The 19,543-nt window shown below is 36.0% G+C and overlaps 1 protein-coding gene across 1 annotated transcript in view; it reads right to left on the reverse strand.

Annotated features, from left to right (window-relative positions):
- Positions 1-2,169: 2,169 nt before the first annotated feature.
- The window catches only part of LOC131971831 (dihydropyridine-sensitive L-type skeletal muscle calcium channel subunit alpha-1-like), a 40,451-nt gene continuing 23,077 nt past the window's right edge, over positions 2,170-19,543 (reverse strand). The window contains exons 22-45 of the mRNA XM_059333463.1: positions 19,296-19,403; positions 19,135-19,187; positions 18,905-19,051; positions 17,488-17,689; positions 16,348-16,506; positions 15,762-15,872; positions 14,756-14,839; positions 13,068-13,115; positions 10,713-10,739; positions 10,488-10,613; positions 10,324-10,389; positions 9,050-9,141; positions 8,813-8,972; positions 8,558-8,685; positions 8,074-8,170; positions 7,266-7,368; positions 6,998-7,099; positions 6,783-6,916; positions 5,569-5,694; positions 4,414-4,622; positions 4,259-4,323; positions 3,889-3,929; positions 3,724-3,798; positions 2,170-2,463 (exon numbers count right to left, since the gene is read on the reverse strand). Of these exons, the coding sequence (XP_059189446.1) occupies positions 2,170-2,463; positions 3,724-3,798; positions 3,889-3,929; positions 4,259-4,323; positions 4,414-4,622; positions 5,569-5,694; positions 6,783-6,916; positions 6,998-7,099; positions 7,266-7,368; positions 8,074-8,170; positions 8,558-8,685; positions 8,813-8,972; positions 9,050-9,141; positions 10,324-10,389; positions 10,488-10,613; positions 10,713-10,739; positions 13,068-13,115; positions 14,756-14,839; positions 15,762-15,872; positions 16,348-16,506; positions 17,488-17,689; positions 18,905-19,051; positions 19,135-19,187; positions 19,296-19,403 (2,757 nt within the window). The remainder of the gene's footprint in view (positions 2,464-3,723; positions 3,799-3,888; positions 3,930-4,258; positions 4,324-4,413; positions 4,623-5,568; positions 5,695-6,782; positions 6,917-6,997; positions 7,100-7,265; positions 7,369-8,073; positions 8,171-8,557; positions 8,686-8,812; positions 8,973-9,049; positions 9,142-10,323; positions 10,390-10,487; positions 10,614-10,712; positions 10,740-13,067; positions 13,116-14,755; positions 14,840-15,761; positions 15,873-16,347; positions 16,507-17,487; positions 17,690-18,904; positions 19,052-19,134; positions 19,188-19,295; positions 19,404-19,543) is intronic.

Consider the following 19,543-nt stretch of genomic DNA (forward strand, 5'->3'; position numbering starts at 1 on the left):
TATTATTGTTTATTGGAGCAAACTCACCTGTTCTGTGACAGCTTGTTCCTTCTCCGTTTGTGTCCATCTTTAATTTGTTTGCAGAAAGAAAACTAACACAGAAAATGAATGTTTGGATGATTTATTTCTTTTTGCCATAGTCAAAATGTAACATTAACCATAATGGCATAAATCCAGAAGTGAAGGAGATGTGAAGGTGAGTTTAAAGTTTACTCAAACTATCTCCAGAATTGTGCAACATAGTGTATGTACGACAGCAAAACACAGGCTGATTAGAAGATAATCAGATCATGTAAAAAAAAAAGAAGAAGAAATAAAGTCCTCTGCAGGGACCGTCTCTGTTTGCATCGAGGAACAAAACATGAAACAAGTGCAATAAATTTTGCCCATGCAATTCTAAATAAAGTGTGTTTAAGCCCCGGTGAGCTGAAAAGCTAAATCCACCATACTCCAGGTATGCTGAAGATACAATATCTGTCTGGATCACATGAAGTGATCCCTAACTCAAAGGTTCGACACATTTATGTAAATTAAAAACACAACAGGCAGCAGTGGAGTGACTGAAAAAAATCACACCGACTGCTCGACAAATACTTTAATAAAGCTAAATCTTTGGATAATCGTTATAGAGATGAAATGTACCTCTATGTCCAAAATAAAAAAATATGTTTCCTCTATAAAACTGCTGATACCAACTGCAATAAAGAACAGTGTTGAGCAGGAGAAAACTCATTGATAAGAAATGAAAAGACAGCAAGTCCTAGAGCAGTGATTCCCATTTTTAAGGGGTGTAATAAATCTAATGGGTTGAATTTATACATCTATACCTATACATTTGAAGAAAAAAAAAAGCCAATCTACAAACTCACAACACATGGCAATTCATGCAAGTTTGAATATCTGCGTTTTTCAAAGGTAAGTAATTTAGCATATAAGTCAGGGATGGGCAACTTAAATGCTGGAGGGGGCCACAATTTTTCATGGACACTACCACAGGGCCACATATAGGACCGTGCACTTAACCAGATATGATGGAACTGCAATTTTAAATAGGTTTACAGTGCAGTAACTTAACATATTTCATGCTCAAATGCATGTTTAACAGTATAAATAGGAATACAAAAGGTTTGAAGCAAATAAAAAATAACCACTTACTGTGATTTTTTTCTTTTTATCAGTGCAAGAAAAAAGCAGACTAACATTAATTGGTAAAATGAAAGTAATTTTGTGCATTTTTACACTGCACTTTTAAGATTTCATGCTCAAATGCATGTAGTTGTACTGAGGGCCACTTCAAGTAAGGGCCCCGGGCCTCCAGTTGCCCACCCCTGATATAAGTGTAAATTTAACCTCTTAAAACCGAATGTCCACACAAACTTGGTGTCCCGTGAAAGCAGAAACTACGCTGATTACAAAGATATGTGTCACAGCGAAAACTCAGCTAGCTAGTAGCTACAAGCTAGTAGCTACAAGCTAGTAGCTACAAGCTAGTAGCTACTAGCTACGAGCTAGTAGCTACAAGCTAGTAGCTACTAGCACCAAAGTTTACAATGGTAAAATTGTGGGTCCCTCAAGAAAAAGGTTGGGAATCACTGTCCTAGAGGATGCTGCTTCAACAGAAAAATGTTTTAACTTGCATTGTCACAGTAGCACCGGAGCCCTTTTTAAAAAAGTCTGAACTAAATAGTTGAACTTTTCTGGGCCTGGATGCACAAACTCAGTCTTAATTCTCTCCAAAGTGGAGTCCTTTCCTACTGTCCTCACTTCTCCTCAGTGAGTCAGTCCTTCAGTCACTATCCTCCGTCCGTCTGTCCCTCTGTGAGGCTGCAGTAAGACACTGAGCTCTCTTACATCACATGGTTGTCCCATAAGTCATATGGAATGGATAAACTCATCAAACGCTACAAAGAAAGAAGTGCGTCAATCTGTTCGCTCTGAGATAAGTTCGTATTTTTATTACTTTTCAATAAATCTGAAAATTAAGATGTTCCATCATCAGATATATTGTTTCTCTTTGGTTAAGTTTTAACCACACTTGACAGTATATTGAACCTGAGCCAACCAGCCTTTATGTCTACTAGATACAGACTTGCTTGGTAAAGTGAGGTGAGGTGGAGCCACCTGTGCACAAGTGTAAAAAAATCACAAGATAAAGTCAAGAGACATCCTCTAAACTTTGGAGTCGGCCTCCTTAGCGGAGGGGATGGAGGGGATCGGGCGTTTCTTCCTCCTGACAGCCGGGTCTGGCTGCCCTGTTTCCTGCACCGCCACATTAAGAGCAGGAGGAGGGACGGGGACGGGACGCCTCTTCTTCACCGTGGCCTTGCGCTCGCTGAGGATGGCCTGAGCCACGCTCTCCATGTCGTGCAGAGTGGTGTGCATGGCGTCGGCCATCTCCGTCTTAGCCGCAGAGACGAAGTTTGGGTCCTGGGCCAGCTCCGACAGACCGCCATGAACCAGAGCCTGGAGGGGAAGAGAAGGAACCCACAACTGAGGTTTAATGTTCTTTATAAGCAATTTAATTCTTCACAGTTTGAATAATGTTCTTCATAACTTTATTGAACCCTGCAGATGAAGGTATGCAGACTCTTCTTCTTAAGCACAGTCTCAACAGAAATTAAAATGTGATATCTAAGGAAAAAAGTCCAGTCCGTCATAGTTTAGATTCTTCAAAAAGGCCCCAAAACGCAGTAAAATAGCACATTGATCATGGTAATAGTATAGCATGTCCAAAAAAGTCAAATAAATAGTCATAGTTGGTTTATCCACAAATTCCCTAAAATTGCCACAAAAAAATGCATAGAATATCATGTTGATGATGGTAATAGTATGTCCAAAAATATATTGAAAAACAAAACATAGTATAGTATGTGGATAAAGATAATAAAAATAAAAAAGTCATATCATAATATAATGTAGTTTATCCAAAAAATTGCACAAAAATGGCACAAAATTGCATGTTAATTGTATAGTATGTTAATTAAAAAAAATACAACATTATATTATGTCCAAAAATCATTAAAAAAACACCATATTATAATAACTGCAAAAATTGCAACAAAAAATGCCATAGTATGTCAAGAAAGGATCATACTGTACTTTGTCCAAAAATGACAAAAAAAATCCATATTATAGTATGTCCAAAAAAAAAAAAAAAAAAAAACTCTGTAAAACAGCACTTTAATAGTAAAGTAAAAAATAACATTTGTACTGTAGTTTTTCCAACAATGCATCCAAATATAGCATGGTAATAGTATATAATGAAAATACAAAGAAACTCACCATATTATACAGAAATTAAAATGTGATATTTAAGCTTTAATTCAGCTATAATGAATAGTTTTTCCTTACACTGACTACTGATGTGATAATCTAAAACACTGAATTTGAAACATATTTGGTTTGTAAAGAGCAATAACTGAAGAATCTGCCCTTCACTCATTTGATCCTGTTTTTTTCTAATTAATTTGATACTCATCATGTGAATGGAAGCATTTGTTTGCATGAAATGCCATCATCACTTCTTTTTCCAATTATGTTGGCTGTTTAGCTGTTTGTTTTTTTTAACTTTACTTTCTCTATTGTCTCGAGACTATCTCTTAAGCTACCCTGCACAATATATAACAGAGTGGAGAGATGGTCTCCAAGGTTACAGTGTAACTGTACATTTTAGAGGTTCTTATTAGTGTGTGATTAAAGAAGTGTACAGTGTTTGTCACTGACCTCACTGACGAGCTGGTCGGCTGCTGTACGGGAGCTCTGACTCTCACAGTCTCCGTAGTCAGGCTCATAAGGGAACTGCAAAGAAAAGATATGCATATATATTTATATATACGTCATCATCATTTATTCTGGATGAGATGATCTGAATCGAAGATGAAATATTACCTGTGTTTTGTCTGTTCTCACAATCCAGGAGCGAGCGTTGCCTAAACAAGAGAGAATAAAAGAAAAACGCAATTAATTAATTATACTTAACTGCTGATCTGAACTTGATTTTTCTTTACATTATTATAAATGTAGATGTTTGTGGTCTTTTTGTTGTTCAGACCCACAATAAAAAAGATACATGGTGAATCAGAAGATAAATAAAATATAACCGTGGAATCAAATAAAATTGTATCGTTCTTACACTCAAATCTAATTGATTTGTAATAAAAGTATATCGTTTTTTAATCGAATTGTTACCTGTGTATCTAGATGCAAATCGAATCGCTTATCACAGCTTACAGTCTTATTTTCAGCTTTAAAGTCTTACCTGGCTCTGAATCCTCACTGGGATTATAAAACTCTTCTGGACTTCCTTCTCTATCAAAGGAAAATCTGGAAGAGAAGAAAAGAAAAAGTGTGGTCCATCAGACATGTTCTCCCTGATCTCCCCTCCTGATAGACTGTGTGGTGTTTGGTACTCACTCTGCGAAGGCGTTGTTGTTGGTGTTGGTTTTTTGTGCGGTTGTGGGGAAGAACTCGGTGGTGGGCGTCAAGGCAGCAGAGTTTGGAGGCGACTCCGGCTGACTCTCTGAGAAGATGAGAGGTCTCTGCTGGGTCATCTGCTGGGACTGAGAGCTGACGGGCTCCGCAGAGAACGACTCCACCGGGTTACCGAACAGACCGTGAGTACGCTGGAACACAGAGACAATACACACAGATCAGTGAGCTGACCAGTCATACTTAATAATCTGTGTATTATTTGTTCTTTCCATTTTCAACTGGCAATCAAAAATCAAGTAATGAAAAATTGACTGGTTATTTTGTTATTTGTTTTTTATTATAACACAAAAAACGAAAAAAAAATGCTTGTTTTTTCATATTTCAATATTAGGCTCAGATCAAAAATACGAAACGGAAAAACAGGCACCAGGACTGAATTTGATTTTAATATTTAATTGGTCGGGTTTACGTGACCCGGAAGTTTGACTGTAATATTTTACTGTTCAGTCTATATCCTATCAAAAGGTGTTTTACTTGTAAAAAAAATCCACAGTGAACAATTCTGTGAATATTATGCAATTAATCTTATTTCCATATTTATCTGGTATTTGGGCCTGGTTGTGTAACACTTTACTCACGCCAAACTTAACGTTGACACAACAAATACATTTTTGGTGCGACGCAATTTAATTATTTCACATGGTTAAGTTAAATACTTCATCTCCTCTCTACGGGAAACAGTTTTGTGCTGAAAAAAAGTGAGAAAAAAATGACAGTAAAGTGTTTATCCTTCATGTCAGCTCGCTCTGAGCACTCTCAATTAATTTACCATAAATATCACAATACAGGCGCACTACATTATATATTATTATTGTTGTTATTTGATTAAAATCAAATTCAGTCCTGGTGCCCGTTTTTTTACATTTTGTATATTTGATCTGAGCCTAATATTGAAATATGAGAAAACAAGCATTTTGTTTTGTTTTTTGTGTTATAATAAAAAAACAAATAACAAAATAACCAGTCAATTTTTCATTATCTGATTTTTGATTGCCAATTGAAAATGGAAAGAACGAATGATACACGGATTATTCTTAATTATGTCTGTGTTTTAGTTTTTGTTTATTTGTCCCTCACGTGGTAGATGCCTTCTTCTCCAGCCTCCTCCATGGCTCGGTCCATCTCCTCCTCATTCTGCAGGTCTCCTGAGATGGCCCTGTGCATCTCTGGAGCCGCCTCCTCGTCAATACTCCTCAGGCCCGCCTGGACAAACATGAAGGATCGGAGAGCAAAAGTCACATGGCAGCAAGTTAAATAAAAAATATCACAAGATGTCATATTATAGTATGACATGAAAGATGTCATTAAAAAGTCACAGAATAATATGGTAACAAACTATAGTATTGTTGTTTTTTTATTTGTTTTTTTGGACATTAATTAACATTAAGGTGGCCCTGAGAGCTCACAGCGCTGCTACTTAAGAAAACACAAAACACAACAAAACTGAGAAAACATCTTCATCAATTTGACAACACAACGCAGCATTTAGAAAACGCGCCTCCTTTCCTCTCCTCACGTTGTGCTGTATTTCTTTTTTCTTCATCTCTGTCTTCCTGTCCTGTTCACCTCTATCATATTATATGTGTGTTTTATACGTTTTGGACGGGTTGATGGCACATTTCATTGTACTAGTACTTGTTTCTCTGTGCAATGACAATAAAGGCTTCTCATTCTGAAAGACCACAACACAATAAGAAAAAGAGCTGCAAATAGGTCACAACACAACAGAAGTGTTTCCAGAGGACACTTAAAATTATGATATTTTCATGTTATAACGTGATATAGCGTTAGCCCACTAGCTCGTATCAATCACATTGCAGTTAAACAAATCAAATAAATGAATGATGTGAACCCGCTAATGCTAGCAGGCTATTGATCGCCGGCCATTTTTGGACAAACTATTCTACTCCATGTATCAAGAGACTATAACTATATGATTTTTAGCACGTTTAGGCATTTAAAAATTTGATACTTTTCAACATACTATAGTGTCACTTAAAAAAAACCCATTAGTACAATACATAGTAGGTATCTCATCAAATCTCCTAAAAAACATAGTCAGCAAAATTGCACGAAAAAAATCATATGTCGTCAAATTTTGTGAAATAAAGTCATACTTCAGTATATCCAAAATACCAAAAAATAGCCATATTATGTAAACACGGAAAACACGAAGTAGTATAATATGATGAAAAAAGCGAAAGGACAGTCATTGTGTAGTTTGTCCTAAAATGCCAAAAAAGGTCTGTCACCTCTAACATTATAATCCTGAGGTTATGACCGCTGCTCACCTGGATCTCGGGGCCCGAGGCGCTCTTCTTGCTGGGCCGGTAGCCGTAGTATTCCTCCTGACGCTTCAAGAACTTACGGAAATGATCCTGGAGCAGGAAGGTGGAGTAGAACTTCCCCACAGTCACCTCGTCATCTGCAACCACACAAGTCAGCCTGCTGTCACTGTGTGAAATGATAGAATATTATGTCAATGTAATCATGTCAACATACTGACCTCCTATTGGTGGGATGACCTGGTCCAACAGTTTCATACTGGTGCGTTTCCAGATGGACTTGATGATGGCTCTCAGCTCCTCGTTGGCCTGCTCAAAGTTACCTGTTCAGAGGAATCCAGAGAACATTTCAAGGACGCTATCTACATCACGTTGGAGCACAGAACATACACTTTATGATGCTTTATGACACTTTAAGATGCTTTATAACACTTTATGATGCTTTATGACACTTTAAGATGCTTTATAACACTTTATGATGCTGTGCACCTTCTGTTTTGATCTTGAGCGCCGTCCTGACCAGAGCGAACAGCGTGGCGTTGAAAGTGACGGTGCCGTCGCTGTTGAGAGGCATGTTCATACCCACCAAACGCTGCAGACAGGAACATTTGAGAATTTGGGCACGAAACAAGAAAATACAATACCTTTTTTTAAGAACTAGAGCATGGGTCTCAAACTCACGGCCCGCGGGCCAATTGCGGCCCTTGTGACGATATTTTGTGGCCCCTACCTTGATATGAAAGTTTAATGTGAGTTTTATATGAATGGCACTTTACCGTGTTGTGTGTGGAAGGTCCCTTTAATTACTTTAAAAAAATAATAATTTTGTCTTTTTTTAATAATTTTGTGTCTTTTTTGGTAATTTTTTCTTTATTTATAATCATTTTGTGTCTTTTTTTAAATAATTTTGTGTCTTTTTTAGTGATTTTGTATATTTTTTTGGTCATTTTGTGTCTTTTTTGGGTCATTCTGTGTCTTTTTTTCATAATTTTGTGTCTTTTTGGGTCATTTTGTGTCTTTTTTAAATAATTGTGTGTCTTTTTTGGTAATTCTGTGTATTTTTTTCATTCATTTTGTGTCTTTTTTGTCATTTTGTGTCTTTTTTTGGTCATTTTGATACTGCCTACAGCAGCCCCCAGGTAATTTGAGTTTGAGACCCCTGATCTAAGATATTTCGTCTTACTAAGATTTCAGTTTTTGCAGTACTGATAAATTGGATGAGTTATATATATATATATATATATATATATAAATGTATATATATTTTAGGCCCAACATGGTCTTGTACTGTACGTACTTTGCAAGCAGCACGATGAGGACAGAACTTGCCGAAGCCCAGCGGAGGCTGGAGACGTCGCAGCAGCGTCACCACGTCCAGATGTTTAATTCTCCCCCTGTTAGATCACAGGAACGTCTTATCATTATTATCTGGCCTATATGTTATGAGCACACTGCAAAAAAAACACTAAATCTGAGGGAAATGATCTTGCTGCATGGACAGATAATTTACCTTGACAAGATTTCTTAAATTAAGATTATTAAATCTAGAAATAAGCATGTTGAACACTTAAAATAAGAAATTAACTCTTAAAACAAGATAAATTAAAGCTGCCAGCAGTGATGAACTGGCCCGAGCAGAGTGACCTGATGATTATTTGTTTCTTACCAAGATTAAAATAAACAATTTAAGATTCAGAAGTGTAGGTAGTTGAGTTAGAGTTAATTTCTTATTTAAAGTGTTCAACATGTTTATTTCTAGATTTCTGAACATTCAGGCTCACGTGGCTTCAGGGTCGTATTCAGCCCAGATCTTCTTGAACTCGTCCAGGTGATGTGGACCAAGAAGAGACCAGTCCCGGGTCAGGTAGTCAAAGTTGTCCATGATGACGGCTACAAACAGGTTGAGGATCTGAAGTAGGGAGGAAAAAAAGACACTTATTCACAAAGTTTTAACTTTTTGAGGCAAAGAAAATGATTGTTGAATAAAACATAACAACAGCTACAAATGCAGCTAAAAGACAAATATTTGAGCTCACCAGGAAGGCGCAGATACAGTAGAAGCTGAGGAAGTAGAAAACAGCAAAGTTGGACCCGCAGGTGTACTCCTCTCCTGGCAGGAAGTCAGACTTGGGGTCACATTTCTTCCCGTACATGGACGCCATCATGACCTCCTGCCAAGCCTCTCCAGTAGCACACCTGGAGACGGAAACAACTGTGACATCTCCGCTCTGTTTTTGCAGCTTCTAACCAACGATCGCAGCTCTCACACTCACCGGAATAACATGAGAACAGCCTGAGGGAATGTCTGGAAGTTGTTGTTGCGGTTGACTTGTGTGCCATCCACTAAGGCCACCTTTCCAAAGATCTGAAGGGTTGTTAAAACATCCAGTCAAAATCAGAGAAAAATACAGAAACTCGCCTTAAGCCTCTGAACTCTTGAAACGTATGTTTTCTTTGAAAGATCACCAAACATACACCGTTTATCATAAAAAGAAAATATAAAAACAGGCATTTTTGTCAGAATTTGACTTGACCGACAGTCCATGAATGGATCAAAGGCACAAAAGTTTCAGTTAGTAAAGGTAACTAAGACAAAGCTTAAAATTGTGATAAGCAAGGTTATAATAGTTTTTTATAGTATAATAATTTTCATTAGTTTTAGTTTCGTTGTCAATTTTTGTTTTCAAATTCAGTTAGTTTTAATGAGTTTTTAGAGTGAGTTTGCTAGTTTAAATTAGTTTTTATTTTTTGGAAAATGCTTAGTTTTAGTTTTTTTGTAATGGAGTATTTGTTGGGTGCCAGATTCAATAAGGTCACAATAAATGTTGCCTTTATTTCCTTTGTCTGATCCATCTCAGCCCCAATAAGTTTATTAAGTCATAAAACCAGATAGATGAAATAGATTTAATATCAACCAAAAAGGTTTACGTATGAAAAAAGTTGACAAAGACGAAAACGAAGGACATTTTCACTATAATTTTAGTTAGTTTTAGTTAGTTTTGTAACCACAAAATACAGTTTCAGTTAGTTATCGTTTTTTTTAAAACTCTCGTTTCTGTTTTTATTTCAGTTAACAAAAATGTTTTTGCAATTCTAGTTTTTGTTGTTTTGTTAGTTTTCGTTAACTATAATAACCTTGCACTGGTGGGCACATGTTTTATATATAAAATCAATTTCTTTCCATCTTTTAGAAAATAATTTATCAGAGAAATTCAACTTAGGTTTTTTTCTTTACTTTGTGATTTATGTCATTATTTATTGCACTATACCTTGATTGTTCCCCTTTTTTCCTGTAAGTCACTTTGGATAAAAGCGTCTGCTAAATGACTAAATGTAAATTATAACTGTGTTATTTTGCAAAAACCAACATTTCTGAGTTACTGCTTCTAGCCATGATTGTGCTGATTCTATAGAGCTGCAGGATTTGTATATTGCAATGAAATACAAGGCCAAGAGAAAAGCAAACAACAACCTGAAACGTCTTGGGGTTCAGAGGGTTAATGAGAATAATATTAATAATCTAAAGAAGTTTTCATGTGGTGAGTACCTGCATCCCGATGACAGCGTAGATAAAGAAGAGCATAATGATGAGCAAAGCTACATGAGGGAGAGCCTGGAGACACAAACACAAACAAAGAGCCCATTAAAAACATGTTAAAAGAGGAGATAAAAACAGAAGATGATGATGATGATGGCTGCAGTGTGACAGACCTGGAAGGACTTGATGAAGGTCCACAGCAGGTTCCTGATGCCCTCCGAGCGGTTCAGCAGCTTCACCAGACGCATCACACGGAAGAGTCGGAAGAACGTGATGGAAACTGAAGCATTTTCAGATGCCTACAAACAAGAAGAACCACAGGATTTAAGGGAAATGAAAACTTAACAGAAGCTATCATTATATTTCTGGTATCAACTAGAGGGGAAGTTTAGGCTTACCGCGATCGCTTGCATGGGATTTGTTTCCTGCACAAAGTAGATGAAAAGATGACATACTGTAGATACATGAGTTATGTTTTTATAGAAGTTAAATATCATTAATGAGAGGCACATAGCAGACATAGCACTGACCTGTTAAATAAGTTATGATTTACAACCACAGATTAGGGTTAATGTAAGAAAGTTTCCACCGTTTAAGGGGACCTATTATGCTGCTTTTCCGGGTTTATACCTGTATTTTGGGTTTCACTAAAACCTAATATTTTAATGTTAAAAAAATACTTTTCTTTAAGCCTGAAGGAGCCCAATCTGCTCTGATTGGAGGAGCTATTTGAATTGTGAAAAAAAAAAATCACCAATAAAAGCTTCTAAACCAGAAAACTACACATTCGTACATGTTCCAGCAGGAATAGGAACTGAAATCGAGCGAATAAAAAACAGTTGAGTGTTCAAAACGGTCGGAAACCTGAGGTTACCGTTACGATTAAGGTTGTCAAAAGTATCGATACTAAAACGTTGTATCCGGATACGATGCTCATTTTCAAAAGTATCGAGTATCTGAAGCTTGTTATCATAGTTGCAGTTTCTTTTAGCACAACTGTTTTTTATTATAAATATTTAACCTGTGGTTCTGTTAATCTTTACATGTTGCATTTTTCTTGTTAATAAAAATATTTCTGTTAAATTTTGGGGTCTTTGTTTTTATCTTTGTGGTATCGAAAATGGTATCGAGTATTGAATATTTTCTTGAGTATCGATATCGAGTTGAACATTTTAGTATTGTGACAACCCTACGATACTTCTTCTCTCGCTCCTCTTGTCTCATCTTGTCTTCTGTCTCATACTTTAGAAGACTTTCTCTACACTGCCCTCCAAACTAAAAAAACATGGATTTGATCAACTGGTCTCAACTCAATTGACACCATTTTCTCGATGAGAAGCCTGTGTTCGGGGGAGCCCACCTGCCCTGCCGGGACCTTAACAGTTGGCTACACGATGGACGCCTGGGAGAGGTCGCGTCTCTTTCTGTTGAGGATATTGAAGATCTTTATCTATTCGGAACCTTGATAACAGGTCTTTTGCTGATTGGATGAGGCATTGCTCTGGTTTATCGAGATACACAGAAAACAGTGACAGTTGTCCAAAGCCACGTAATGCTGCCCTTGTTGTACTAGTTCTTGTTACTCTGTGCAATGACAATAAAGGCTTCTGATTCTGATTCTGACAATATTACATAATTATACATCTATATATGACAGCAAATAAAGAAAAGCATATTAAGTCCCCTTTCAGGAATTACAAAGTCTCCAGTTCTTAGTTGCTTAAAACTAGAAGAACAACTGCAACTTCTAACTCATGCACAATAAACTATATATACACAACCACCGTATTATAGTATCTCCATAAAATTGGGGGAAATAAACACACACAAAAAAACCCTTAGCATATTGAAAAAAAAGTCAAAGAACGGTCATAGTGTAGTTTGTCCAAAAATGCCAAAGAACAGTGTGGTATAGCATGTTTATCATGGTAACATAATGGCATGTCCAAAACAAATAAATATGTAGATTGTCCAAAAATGAAAAAACACAAAAAATAAAAACACTGTGAAGTGTGTTGAAAATAAAAAATAAAAAATTGTCGTAGTTTATTTTGTCCAGGAATGCCAAAAATGATTTAAAATGTGTTTTTTTTTCTTCTTCAATTTTTGGATAAAAAACACCATAGTATAATATACTATACTACATATTATAGTATGTCAGAATTTTTGAAAAAGCCATAGTATAGTATGTCGAAAAAAGTAAAAAAAAAAAAAAGCATGTAGTGTAATCTGTCCAAAATATCCCAAAAATGTCGGTATGAAATGAACAGCATTCATTCATTATGGTAAGAAACAAAACAAAACAAAACAAAACAAAACAAAACAAAACAAAACAAAACAAAACAAAACAAAACAAAACAAAACAAAACAAAACAAAACAAAAACAAAACAAAAAACAGTATGTTCAAAAACTGAAGACCCCCCCCCTCCTGTCATGTCAAAAAAAAGTAAAAAAAATTGATAAATAGAAACTTTGAACTCATGCGAAATAAACTCTTCATACACACTTTGTCAAAATATTAAAAGTTTTCAGACAATCCAGCCATCATTAATAGTTTCTGTGTCAAGTCCTGTCGAGTTTAACGTATTCAAACACAAGACATCAAACACCTCGAGGTCTCATCTTACAGCTGCTCTGTCAGATTAGACACACAGTAGAAACACAGACACAGAACTAGAGTTTAGTAGAGAACATAGTGCGGTGCTCACACAGCAGGCTCAGGCTCATGCAGCGGTGCAGTGGAGATATTTACAGCGCAGCCATGGAGACAGTACAGGCCTCCACTGGCGGCCAGGGCGCTCTGTGGAGGATAGACAGATGTGGAGTGAGGTGCAGAGGGATTAAGAGGGAAAATAACAAAAAAAGGAGAGGAGAGATGGAAGAAGAAACAGGTGAGGAGGTGAAACTTGATGGAAAAACTGCTACAAGCTTGTGTTTTGTTGTGGATAAAAAAGGTGAGGACAATGCAGTGAAACAGGCCAGAAAAACATAGTGTTTGTGTAGCAGACCCACTAAATTCTTCACTGCAAAAAAGGTGTAAAAAAACAAGATAAAAACAGTAAATCTGAGGGAAATGATCTTGCTGCATGGACAGATAATTTACCTTGACAAGATTTATTAAATTAAGATTATTAAATCTAAATATTAAATTAAGATTATTAAATCTAGAAATAAGCATGTTGAACACTTAAAATACGAAATTAACTCTTAAAACAAGATAAATTATCTAACACTTCTAAATCTAAAGTTCTCAGGTTTCTATATATATATATATATATATAGAAAAAAATAAAAAATATATTATTCCATATAATATATATATATATATATATATATATATATATGAATATATATATATATATATATATATATATATATATATATATATATATATATATATATATATATATATATATATATATATTCTCTGGTTTTGAATCCATATATATAATAATTTCCTGAACGGCATGCCATAAGATAATTTAAAATTGATTAATTAGCAGAGTGCACTGCAAATTATTTATTTATTACCAAGATAAAAAAAAAACTTTAGATTTAGAAGTGTTAGATAATTTATCATGTTTTAAGAGTTAATTTCTTAAAATAAATTAATTTATTTTATTTTAATTTAATTTGATTTAATTTATTAATTTATTTTATTGTTGGTATATTCCTTGTCTGCGTGCTGTGCTATTTGTTTATTTTTTCCCCTTTTCTGTGGTTTGTCACGTGAGTGCTTTATGTGGGAAATAAAATAATAAATAAATAAATAAGAAAAAAAGAAAAAGAAAAAAGAAAAGATGATTACAAAAAAAGGTGAAAAGACTTTTTAAAGTTGAGATGAAGAAATTAAAGAAAGTCAATGCAATAATTGATTAAAAAGATGGAATTGACTGTTTGTGAAACTGTGTTTACTTTTTAAAATCTCTTCTTTCACATATAAGAATACATTTTACACTTTTTGACAACAAAAAAAGAGTTAATTCCTTTTTTTCAAGCATTCAACATGCTTATTTCTAGATTTAATAATCTTAATCTAAGAAATCTTGTCAAGTGAAATTATCTGTCCATGCAGCAAGATCATTTCCCTCAGATTTAGTGTTTTTATCTTGTTTTTAGACCTTTTTACAGTGTTCACTTTGTGCTCAGTGCTCAGAAAACACACAATCACTGTAGTGTATAACTGTGGGAATAATGGAGAGTTTGGTGGCTTGGTGATGGGAATGGTAATGTTGTGGTGGCCAACAGCAGTACTGACCACGTCCTGTCAGCTAGTTCTGCTGGCACCAATCAGCTGTTTATATGCTTCTGTGTCGGAGCATTGGATCAATACATTTCAAGTCTAATCACTCTATTGACTGGGAATGTCTCATTAAGCCCCTACGATCAGAATCTGAAGTCTGTGGAAAACATTAGAACAGCTCTGTCGCTTTTACTCACATCGACTTCGCTCAGGATGACGTCAACCACGCTGCCGATGACGATGATGAAGTCAAAGACGTTCCAGGGGTCTCCAAAGTAGCCCTGCACACACAGAAACAAACAAACACACAGTGAGCGATTAATAAACCAGATGAAATGTTGCTACTAGTTTCGTAGCATCGACTGAAGGAATCCTCGTGTTTGGAGTCTAAATTAAATAGTGAATCAACGTATTCAGCAGCGTCTTTACCTTCATTATCAGGCAAAAATCTGTGTAGCAGTACAAATCCCATCTTTATTTAACTTTTATTTATCCAGATAAAATACTAATAGGCCTTGTGAAACATACAATAGTATTTGCTGGGATGTTATAGTGTGCTCACATTGTTACAGCCTAATTATTTATTTATGAGAATATATATTAAAAGTCTGAGAATATATAGAGAAACCAGAGAATATATAATAAAAGTCTGAGAATATATATAGAAACCTGAGAATATATATCAAAAGTCTGAGAATATATATTAAAAGTCTGAGAATATATATTGAAACCTGAGAATATATATCAAAAGTCTGAGAATATATATTAAAAGTCTGAGAATATATATTGAAACCTGAGAATATATATCAAAAGCCTGAGAATATATAGAGAAACCAGAGAATATATATTAAAAGTCTGAGAATAGATATAGAAACCTGAGAATATATATTATACCCTGAGAATATATATTAAAACCTTTGGTTAAAATCCTCTATGTATATTCTCAGACTTTTAATAGGATACGTTGACATTTAGGCTGCCATGGTTGGGGATCGAACCATCGACCTTCCGATCAGTGACCGCTTTACCAACTAATGGTATGTGATGTGTGAAACCCTGGCTGTCTATAAATGGTTACTGATACACTCACAACACCGGTTGTTGCTCAGCCATGGAGTTACTTATGTTGTTCAGGCTATGAATTGTAGCATAAAAAACCCACCATATGAATATGTTAATAAGGTTAGAGACTTGATATTTTACCCTCGCTTTGAAGGCCATGAGCTTGAGAATCATCTCCACAGTGAAGAGCACGGTGAAGATCAGGTTCAGCATGTCCGACAGCTTGGTCACATGGTCCGACTGGTTACAGTGCTGTTAAAAAAAGAAAAAAACATCTAATAAAATTATCCTTCAAAGTTCACTTTGACTTTAATGCAAACACGGCTACAGACATCTGACTTCTAGTGGGTCATGAGTGATGATTCAGAGGATAACTTTTGTTTGAGTCTTAAAAATCCTGCACAGTATACCTTTAAAAATCATCCTTACCACAGTTATATCAAAAAAAGTTTCGGAAATTATTTTACAGAAGATTTATGTAGGGCACCCTGCATTAATATGCTCTTAATCCACCCTAATATTAATTAGTCTGGGATTTTGCTGGAAAGTTTTAGTGCCCCATATTTAAAATGCAGCATCAAAGTTTTCACTTTTCTCATTGATTAAATGAATTCTAATTTTGGCTCAGAAATAACTTCACCCACATCAAAAGACTTTCAATATCGTCTCTGAGCCCTGATACAATCTGTAACATTTTTCGGTTGCAACATGACCTTAGCTGACGTACCTGCATCCCCAGACACAAGGTGTTGAGCATAATGAGGAAGAACATGAGGTATTCAAAGTAGCAGGAGGTGACGATGTACCACACTCGGTACTGGTACGGGTTTTTGGGGATGTAGCATCTGAGAGGTCGAGCCTTCAGGGCGTACTGCACACACTGACGCTGAGGGGAGAAGAATCATTTGAGTTATACATGTTTTATATTTCTTTCTGTCTTCACACAGCAAAAAAGGTGTGTCTAAAAACAAGATGAAAACACTAAATCTGAGGGAAATTATCTTCCTGCATGGACAGATAATTTACCTCAGATTTAGTGTTTTTATCTTGTTTTTAGACACACCTTTTTTTGCAGTGTATGGCAAAGCTTCCATTCATGACAATGCAAAATTGCATAACTTCATGTATGGAGCAGGGAGTCCAAAAAGAGATATCATTATCACATGTATATTATGTACCGTTTGTTTTAATTCAATGTTGATTGGAAATGTCATAGCAACATAGTTCTCAGTCCTTTTAATTTGTGACACCAGCTTAGACCCAGTTTCCATCTTTCATGAATATTTTACTGTTAATTACATAAGTGTAAATTACATTTCAAATCAACATTGAATTTAAATTTTTTTTTTACATAATATACATGTGATAATGATATCTCTTTTTGGACTCCCTGCTCTATACATGAAGTTATGCAATTTTGCATTGTCATGAATGGAAGCCTTGCCACACACTGCAAAAAAAAGGTGTGTCTAAAAATAAGATAAAAACAGTAAATCTGAGGGAAATGATCTTGCTGCATGGACAGATAATTTCACTTGACAAGATTTATTAAATTGAGATTATTAAATCTAGAAATAAGCATGTTGAACGCTTAAAATAAGAAATTAACTCCTAAAACATGATAAATTAACTAACACAGTTTTTTTTTATCTTGGTAAGAAACAAATAATCATCAGGTCACTCTGCTCGGGCCAGTTCATCGCTGCTGGCAGCTTTAATTTATCTTGTTTTAAGAGTTAATTTCTTATTCTAAGCGTTCAACATGCTTATTTTTATCTGTCCATGCAGCAAGATCATTTCCCTCAGATTTAGTGTTTTTATCTTGTTTTAGACACACCTTTTTTTGCAGTGTGGTGTCTGTGTGTACCTGGTTCTTGTCCAGCTCACAGTCCTTGTACTCTTCCTCTCCCTGCTCCTGGAAGGTGACGATGACGAAGCCCACGAAGATGTTCATCATGAAGAAGGCGATGAGGATGATGTAGATGATGAAGAAGATGGACACGTCCACACGGTTGTTGAAGACAGGACCCATGTCTTCTTTGTCTGAATCAATGGCTCTGTACAACAGTCTGGGAACAAATGGAGAGATGTTAAGAGATGAGTGGAAGTTGGCAGGACAAAGATCAAAAGATCAGAGAGACCACAAAGCTAATTTATACAGATAAAATGTATCATTTAGTGGATTAACCCTCTGAACCCCAACAAACCATTCCAAGGCGTTTTTGCTCTTTTAAAATATATATATATTTTTTTTTACATTTTATTCACTGTGGCCTCTCCTGTCCTCTCCTCTTAGCTCTGTGTAAATAGATTTTCAGTAAATATTTGGGAATATATTTTATATTCACAACACTTTTCCATGTGCCCACAAGTGGGTCTCCACATGCTGTACATATTGAACTAGTTGCATGTTTCCAGCCTCTCTTGTCCTCTCCTCTCAGCTCTGTGTAAATAGATTTTCAGTGAATATTTGTCAAGTGACCGTTCGACTCAGCAGAATCAATCTTGGCTTCACAGTGTCGCTGAGGAGCAGAGTTTCACGTTTTGAACAGGATCTAGTTATTCAAAAACAATGTTGTTACTTTAGTAACTTGTGAACTGTTCAAGTACTGTCGGAAAGTCCCCATTTCAAAGATCATACCTGTTTTTACAGTTTCTGTCTTTCAGTGCATTTACATGCACAGTTTAATCGAGCTATGCTTAAAAATAGATTTTAGCGTCTAATAGGACTTCTGTCCTTGTCCCAGTTTACATGCAACAGAGAAAACTGAATAACTGACGGGAACGTGTCCTCCTCCTCAACACATAAATCAACTTTCAACACCTTGTACAAACCAAATATGTGAGAAATATGTGGCGTTTCAGCGGGTTAATATGGCGCCTTTTCAGGTTGACCTCAGTTCAACACTTTGTGCCGCAACTGACCAGCTAACGCTACCGGCTTTCTTGGATGTTTTTGTTCCGGGGGCGAAAATCCAATTCCAATTGCATTATCTGCGTGTCCCAATCGGAGTTGGAGAACTGGACATTAGTCAGACTAACACGTTTACATGCACTTCAATTGTCCAGTTATAGTCAGATTAAAGCAATTATTTGTTTTTTTCAAGTGTCATGTACACGTACTCTTTGATAAATGGTGTATTTTTGCTGATCTTTCAAAGAAAACACGTCTCAAAATGGGGTTCAGAGGGTTTAAAAAAAGGCCATATTGGCTCTAAAACATCCCAAAACAGATAGGATAAAAAAAATGCAACTCATCAAATCAAGATTTATCCTGTGCTTACTTGGGCCATCCCTCAAACGTGGAGACAGTGAAGAGAGCCAGCATGCCGTAGAGCACGTTATCAAAGTTGAAGTCACTGTTGAGCCACTCTCTCTTAGCCAGCGCTGTGTCCTGCAGGGAGTTCTCCATGTGCTTCATGAAGTATCCCCTGAGAGCAAACACACAGAACGGTGACTCTAAAATAGCTTTATATGTTTGATGGATGAATTGTGTGGTGTGTGAAAGCCTTACTGGCATTCCTCCCCGGTCGTCTTTGACGGATCCGTGCAGCTGTAGAATTTACCCTGAGAGGGAATTAGGATTAGAGACACATTAAAGCAGCAAGGCCTCTTTATTAGTCAGAGATTATTCTGGAAATGTGACTTTTACAGAGTCATCCTTTGAACAGTTACCTTGAAGAGCTGCACTCCGATACAGGCAAACATGAAGTTCAGCAGCATGGTGACCAGGACGATGTTCCCGATGGTTTTAATGGCCACAAACACGCATTGGACCACATGCTGTCATTAAAAACAAACAAAAACAATAACAATGAATGGAATACCTCTACTGGATGATTTATATTTTCATATCTGTTACTGCCAGTCTCTAGTTCTCCCCTTTTCTATTTTCTATATAATTGCTTCAATTGAATTTGTCT

The sequence above is a fragment of the Centropristis striata genome, chromosome 5 (assembly GCF_030273125.1).
Source record: "Centropristis striata isolate RG_2023a ecotype Rhode Island chromosome 5, C.striata_1.0, whole genome shotgun sequence".
In the NCBI taxonomy this organism is placed as follows: Eukaryota; Metazoa; Chordata; class Actinopteri; order Perciformes; family Serranidae; genus Centropristis; species Centropristis striata.